Here is an 8,294-nt window from a genome sequence, read left to right as displayed (position 1 = left end):
GACTCTGCCTAGTTTATCACAGGCACTGCTTTCCCATCACTGGTGGTATCTACAGGAGGAGCTGCATTGAGAAGGCAAAAATCTCCACCATGTTAACTTTTTATTAGCTATCACTGGGCAGAAGATATTGAAGCCTAAACGCCTCACCAAGTTCAAGAATAGCTACTTCCCCTCAACAGTTCTGTTCTTGAGCCAGCTGGCAAAAATCCTAATCACTATAGCTTAGCACACTATAACCACCTTGTACTAAACAATGGACCTTTTTTGCTCCAATTGTGTTTTCTTGTAAAAATATGTATAATTTATGATTAACTTATTATTTTTGTGAATGCTGCTATTATGATGTTATGTGATTGTGATAGTGCTACAAGTTTTTGTTGCATCTGTGCATACTGAACATGTATTTGTGCATGTGACAATAAACTCTACTTTGATTTGTACAGCTCGTGTTTGCATAAGAAATGTTTACCATAGGAAATCAAAATCTCTTTTGAAGTCACATTAAAAGTATTGTTTCAGCTACAAACTTCACAGCATCAGGGTGTCTTAAAGTGCATTACAGCCAATGAAATATCAAGTTGTACGAACTATCATGTTCATGCTTGCTGGAAGTCAAAAGATTATGAAGGAAATTATATAAAGTTAGCATATTTGTTTGAATAAATCACTGGTGTACAATATGAATAGAAATAGAAATTTATTGACTAGTACTGAGGCCACAATGTAACAAAATCTTGTTTAATTAAAGTTACTCTGTATGGCTGATGAGCTCCACCTATACCAGTGAAGTTAGTTTTTATCTACATTGATAAACACCAGAAAAATACAAATAAAGCATCTTAAATTGTCACAAATAAATATTATGGTGAAGATTAAAATCAACTGGCTTACATTCAATATTTTTCTCAATATTGATTTATTTCAAAACAAAAATTTTAAAGTCAGCAGTGCTCAGTTATAATAGCACAATATGAGAAAGTCAGCTAATTCTCTTAATTTTGCAAAGAAGTTTGTTTGAGTTAAAAGAAAAATATGTGTATATCTTTTTATGTAAACTCCAGGCATTCCGGAGTTCAGAATTCAATTACAGTGCTGTTCTGTAAGGAGTCTCTGTACATACTCCCCATGGAATGCAATGGTTTTCCCTGGGTGCTCCAGTTTCCTCCCACAATCCAATGTGCACTGGGAGATTAATTGGTCATTGAAAATTGTCCCATTATTAGTTTAGGGTTAATCAGGGTTGTGGGATTGCTGGGGTGGTGTGGTTCAAAGGGCTGGAATGACTTATTCTGCACTGTGTCTGTAAATAACTGGCAAACTGGAGTGCTCTGTGATTTAAAAATATTAACCAGTTAAAGCAAAAGAAAACAGCTTTAGAGAAAAAACTATCAGAATACATGCTTTTTGCAACAACCAATCTACTGGAGGAAGTCAGCATGTCGAGCAGCATCTCTGAGAACAAAGGAATTGTTGACTTTCTGATCCATACTCGATTTTCAAAGGTCCCAATGCAGAGTTGCGACCTGAAACTTTGACAATTCCTTTCCTTTCACAGATGCTGTTTAACCCATTGAGTTCCACCAAAAAATTGTTAGTGGCTCCTCATCCCAGTATCTGCAGTCTTTTGTGTCTTTGGTTTGCTGGCTGCTTTTGTGCAGTTTATATGAAGGTAATTAAAATAAAATTTTCTTGAAAATGGATTGAAGTACCAATTAACAGCAAACAGAAAACAACAGTGGGATTAAATCACAGACTAATTGCTCATTTATTCTGTGTCAGAATGATTCTTCCTTGTCCACATTACAGAACTGAAGCATATGATTCCTGTTGCAAGTTACTAACACTAGGCATTTTTTCAGTTGACAATAAAGACAAAGCTATGTGTTTTTCAACATACCCCCAAGATGTGTGAGCAAATTGAGTTTCAACTTCATCTTGATTTGTGAAACCTCTCAACATTATTTATACAGGAAATTCCTTATTTTATCTCAGGAACTTTCATTATATCACTCTCAACACCAGATTTATCTTATAAACTAAACATAATCCACAATGTCCAAAGTCCCGAAGAGCTTTGCACATCTGGTTTCAGTGCAGTTCAAATAAGGTGTGTTTTCCCTTTCCATTATGCCAGCTTTGATCCTGCCAGGTTTAAAAAAATGCAAAGGATTTATGCATCAAAGAACCCTTGTCCAATCCTACAATTTTCTCATGATGGTATGATTTCTGAGCCAGTGCTGCCAGTATGAATTGGCAGCACTCTCCCAGCATCCTGGATTTTGTTGCTGAAGCCATTGCTGCCTTTCCCACTCACTTAACTTGACTGATGCAAAACTGCCGGGCTCCTGTGCTTGTCCCTGGCCAACAAAATGACACTTCAGAATGAAATGCGCACAAAGGGTGGAAGGATAATGGCAACAATGGCAAGTTTGAGAAGGACTGCCAAATCTGAGTTCCTTTAAAAAATAAGAGTACCCAATAGCAGATAAAGGGGATTCACCAATGTTCTTGGGAACACAAAGAAGGATCCACAATATTCATTGGTATAGCTAGAAAGACACTCAGACATAGAATAGAGCTATCAGTTCTTCCACAACATATCTGTTTAGCAATTCAGATAAAATGCACATAGCAGTCTGACTGCTCCGTTTTATTGGATATGAGTTACAAAGTATACGACACAGGCTTATCAGATATACATACAGTAAATTTTAAAAATGTAACATCAGGAGAATTGGATTCTTTGCTCCAAATGCCAAAAAATTTACAACCTTGTCAATAACAACTGATCCTGCATTGTTAAATCTAGTGAAATCATGTTGCTGTTGGCCATATGATAATGTATTTTCAATTTATATTTATAGTACAACAGTATCCAACGTTGGAGTTGATATTTTGCACTTACATTAGGAATGTTCCAGAATGGTACAAAATCCATAAATACAGCTTTCCACAGAAGTTGTGTAATTTTGTAAATGTCAGTAACTTAGCACATGTGTAAATTAGCAAACAAAACTACGATACATCTTAAAATTGCTTATGCTTGTGAAAAGGTTATGCAATTCTTTGTCACTATTCCATACAGTTGAAAGATCTTCATTACAATAAAACATACATAAAATAGTTATAAAAACCTTAAATGTAAAGCTCACATATGGCTAAATCCCAGTGTAAACATGCTTCAGAAATTTATAAATATGTATAGAAAATATTGCACGTAAAAAAATCTGTTGCTCCCACGACCAGTGCAGGATGACACCATACTTCAAATTATTTCACATGAAAAAACCCAGACATCAGGAGTGCAGGTTCAGAATGAACCACAGAATGAATGAAGTACCACATTTAAGGATCTATTTTGCAAATGCTTCTTTCAAGCTAGTGTAATTCATCTGAATTTTCTACCTGGTTACTTCAAAAATAAAGCATACATGGAATGCAGCCTTCTGTCTCGCAGTGAGAACCACTTATTTGGTAATTCTTCCTTAACCATAGCAATGCAAACAAGGAAAGTAAGTTCCACAATTGCTTTGCAAGAAACAACGTTTCTTACATGCAGTTCATTTCTGGAGAGCTGCCCAACTAGGTCAGCAATACATAATTCATGAAATAAAGTAGTCCATTTGGAAGTTTGCACTCATGAGACTCATAACATGGAAAATTTCTGATTTTCTGTGGACCTCTACTATTTGTTCAAAATAAGACACCATTTTATTTGATTTACAAAGTGCACAGCACCTGCACTTCAAAAAAATACCTTAAGATAACCAATGCAACTTAAAAATAACAAATCCACCCTTACAGAATAAAAGGCCTTTTACTGTAACTGCAAAGGAACTTGATATGCCTAACTGCACCATCAACAATAGACTTTCCCTGTTAACTTGTTTTGCTCTAAGTTACCTTCCTCCTAATATTGTCTTCTACATGATGACCAAAAGTAAGTACATGGAAGTAATTCTTAATGGTGTGGAGAGATCTTTAAAGTAACGGTTGAATGGGTTAAGCAGCTGTCGTTGGTCCTCAGGCATCTGTCATCTTCTGTGGGTGAAGCTGTTCTTGATCTGTTTTGTCATCTTGAGGTGGGCGAGCACGATCAAAGAAACCAAACTATGGACACAACGCAAGTTAGGTTAAAAAGGTGCACACTACAAAGTGGATATACTTGAAGTACAAGAACTGCAAACTCTAGTCTATAATTAAAGATCTGGATGCACCCAAGTACTTTCCCTTAACATCAAACAAAACAAATTGGCCATATCAATACACAAGCAATATACTGGAAATATTCTGCAGCATTGTGAAGGGAGGGTGGGATTTAAGCTTAAGGTTGCTAATTTTTCATCAGAAGTAGGAATAGTTGGGAATCAAATCCATTTTAAGTAGGAGAGAAGGAGCAGGGTGGAGAGAAGAAAGCAAATGTCTGTGATAAGGTGAAAGCCAAGAAAAATGGAATACCACAAACAACAAAGGCGACTCATGTCTGAACAGATGAACCTGCTCATTGCTCTTTGCAAGTTGCCCACTTTGTTCCCAAAACCCTCCACTTTAAAATACAAAGTAATCCAGTCTGTGAGAATTGACCGGTGACTGGGAGTCAATTCCACTCCCAGTTCATTCCACACTTCTTAATTCAATTAATTCACTGTAAACTATGTCCTTGTGAATCATCTTGTTTCTGATGCTCGTTATGGATAGTTCAGAACTCAGGCTGCATTCTGATGCACACACAGTTATATGGAATGTTACAGGTGATTTAGGCTTCATTAAAATGTTTGCTCAGTGGCTCTGACCTAACCTCAACAATCTGCCACAGGAACCAGATGTCCTCTCGAAAGAATGCCAAAATGAATCTTTAACAGAAATATCCAGGGTGCTACAGGTTTTAAGTGTCCTCATTGGTATTGAATCCATCATGACACATTGTCTAAAGCTGGAGTTCCCAACCTGGGGTCCACAGACCCCTTGCTTAATGATATTGGTCCATGGCATAAAAAAGTGTTGGGAATCCCTGGTCTAATCCAACATACACTTCCACTTCCTAAAGTCCAGTGACAGCAGGGCAGCAGGTCTGAGAGCTGTTTGGTAACATGTCGACTCCTGAGAATGGGTGGAGACCGAGAGAGTGGGAACATTCATTCCTTTTCTTCACAGGGATTCCAACAGAAGTTATCCCCAAACTACAGCCTCAGTGGGGTGGGTGGGGGGAGATTAAAGTCAGCTATGGGACAAAACAATTACAAGCACCATCTGAATCTAACAGAGAGGGATGCACAGTATCAGTGTGCCTGTTCAGGTAATGGCACTGTGGTGGTGTATTTGATGAGGGAGTGGAAGGAGAGGTATAAACTGTGCATCGGTGGCTGAGTGAGCCAATGGTTTAGAGATTAAAGATTAGCTTTATTTGTCACATATATGTTGAAGCATACAGTGAAATGTGTCATTTGTGTCAATGATCAGCACAGTCTTTCAGACACAAGACAGTTCAAAGTGCTTTACATAAAACAGGATGTAAAAATCAAACATCAAACTTCAGACAATATAAAGATAATAAAATCACACATAAAAATAAAGAAATAAAAGTTCCAGTGCAGGAGATTCTAATTAAAAGCTACAGTAAAAGAAAAGCTTTAAACCTTGATTTAAAAGAGCTTAAAATTGGGGCAGACTTCAGATCATCTGGAACCCTCTTAAATACGTAGAGCGTAGTAACTAAAAGGTGCTACACCAAGTTTAGTTTTGACCCTGGGGACGGTAAGCGAACCCGCCCCAGATGACCCGACAACTTGGGAAGGTTCATGATGCAGCAAGCGATCGGAGATGTATTTTGGCTCTAAACCATTCAGTGCTCTATAAACCGGTAATATTTCAAAGTCAGTCCTCTGATGGACAAGAAGCCGGTGTTATGATCTGAGAACTGGAGTGATATGGTCTACTTTCTTGGTCTTAGTGAGGACTCTAGCAGCAGCGTTCTGAATGAGGGATTTTTTACAGAGACCTGTGACAACGCCATGACAGTAGTCAAGCCTACTAAAAATAAATCCATGGATGAGTATTTCTAGATCTTGCTGAGACACAAGACCTCTAACTCTTGCTATACTTTAAGATGGTAGTAGGCTGAAATTTAATTGTTTTAATGTGGCAGTTAAAATTTTAGTCAAGTCCATTGCAACACCAAGGTTTCTGGCTTGGTTTGTAGACTGTAACAACAGGGATTCTAAGTGAGCACCAACTTTCAATCATTCTTTCTTGGCACCAAAAACAATTATTTAAATTTTCTCTGAAGGAAAATTTGGTCCATCCAATCAGTGAATTGTTCAATATAATTTTTTAGTGATTGTATGCAATCATAGTCACTTGATAATACTGTTATGTAAATCTGAGTGTTATCCGCATAATTATGGTAAGTTATTTTGTTGCTTACCATGATTTAAGCTAGAGGGAGCATATATATGTTAAACAGAAGAGGCCCTAGTATGGACCTTGAGGCACTCTGCATGTCATTTTTGTTCAGTCAGCTAGCAATCAATACAAAATAGTCGCTGTCTTGTAAATATGATTTAAGTCACTTTAGGACTGTACTGAAAAGTCCCACCCAGTTTTAGTCTGTCCAGTTATATGCCATGGTCAACTGTGTCAAAAGCAACACTACGATCCAGTAAAACCAAAACTGAAATTTTACCATCATCATCATTTAAAACCTTGATCGGAACAGTCTCAGTGCTATGGTGATGTCGAAATTCAGACTGGAAAACATCCATACAGTTGCTTAGGGCCAAAAAGCTGTTAAGTTGTTGACAAACAACCTTTTCAATGATCGTAAGTTTGATATAGGCCTGTAGTTATTAAATACTGAGACATCTAGGTTGTTCTTTTTTAAAAGAGGGCTAGTAACTGCAGTTTTCAGGGCATTTGGGAAGCAGCCTGATGGAAGAGAAGTGTGGACTATTTGCAGAATGTCTGATGCCGTGCAACTAAAACATTTTTTTAAAGATTGTAGGTAAAATGTCAAGGGAACAGGAGAGGGATTTCAAGTGTAGCACAATTTCGAGTTATATAGTCCATAAGTTTGAATTGTGTCATCTGAACTCAATTAGTTCTAACCCTAACCCATACATCTTTGGAATATGGGAGGAAACCCAGATGATCAAGGGGAGAACATACAAACTCCTTACAGACAGTGGCGGTAATTGAACTCCGATTGCTGATCATTGGCGCTGCAATAGCATTATGCTAACCATTACACTACTATGCCATCCAAGGACTGAGTGTCTATCAAGTGCGCTGCCACGTCCTGTATGGTGTCTAGCTTCTTGAGTAACTGAAGCTTCACTCATCCAGGCAAGTAGAGAATATGTCCTGTCACACTCCTGACTTGCAGATAGTGGACAGGCTTTGGGTAGTTAGGAAGTCAGTTACTCTTTGTAGGATTCCTTGTCTCCGAATTGCTATTGAAGCCACACAGACTCCAGTTCTGTTTCTGGTCAATGTCAGCCTCCAGGATATTGGTCATGGGGGTTCAGTGATGGGAATGCCAGGCGATGATAGCTGGATATTCTCTTGTTGGATATCACCATTGCCTGGCACTTGTGTTATTTACCACTCATCATATCAGTGGAGAAGTTTGAGCAACCATCAGTGAACATCCTGCTTCTGACCTTATGACTGAAGAAGGTCAGGCCCAAAGCAGCTGAATATCTTTGGGCCTAGTCCATTAGCCCAAGGAACTCCAGTAGAGCTGTCCCGTGGCTGAGATGATTGACCTCCAATCCTCCCAGAACCATCCTTTGTGCCAGTCCCAAACAGCACAGGCTCTTTTCCTTGATTCCTTGGGGCACTTGATAATCCATCACTTTACTGACAGTTGAGAACAGGCTAATAGGGGGCTAATTAATTAACTAACAGTTGTGGTAGATTGCATCTCCATCAAACCATTTTACAGTAGATTAAACCACTTCTCATTATACTTAGGAAGAAAATGCTAAGTAAAACAATCCATTTCTATTTAATGAACGTAGAGTTAATGCTTTTAATTGTTAGTTTACTTAGTTTTATTTAACTTTGATAATCAGGTAAATGGATGGGCGTATTTATTCAGCTATGACTGCAAAGCTTATGACTGATTATTGAGGGATAGAAATTGTATCATATAGTTGTCAACTGTAATAAAAATGTATATATTTTTTGTAATCCTTCTCCATTCCTCTAATGCATATATGTCAAACTCAAGGCCCGCGGGCCAAATCCGGCCCGCAGTGGAATTATCTTTGGCCCGCGAGATAATATCTAATTAC

General features: G+C 38.0%; 1 protein-coding gene across 1 annotated transcript in view; it reads right to left on the bottom strand.

The window, feature by feature from the left end:
- Positions 1–680: 680 nt before the first annotated feature.
- The window catches only part of itga8 (integrin, alpha 8), a 249,612-nt gene continuing 241,998 nt past the window's right edge, over positions 681–8,294 (bottom strand). Inside the window, exon 30 of the mRNA XM_073054528.1 lies at positions 681–4,110. Within this exon, the coding sequence (XP_072910629.1) occupies positions 4,024–4,110 (87 nt within the window). The 3' untranslated portion in view covers positions 681–4,023. The remainder of the gene's footprint in view (positions 4,111–8,294) is intronic.

This window comes from Hemitrygon akajei, chromosome 8 (genome assembly GCF_048418815.1).
Source record: "Hemitrygon akajei chromosome 8, sHemAka1.3, whole genome shotgun sequence".
NCBI lineage: Eukaryota > Metazoa > Chordata > Chondrichthyes > Myliobatiformes > Dasyatidae > Hemitrygon > Hemitrygon akajei.
Note: the sequence above shows the minus strand (reverse complement) of the source record. Positions and strands in the feature narration are given on the sequence as shown.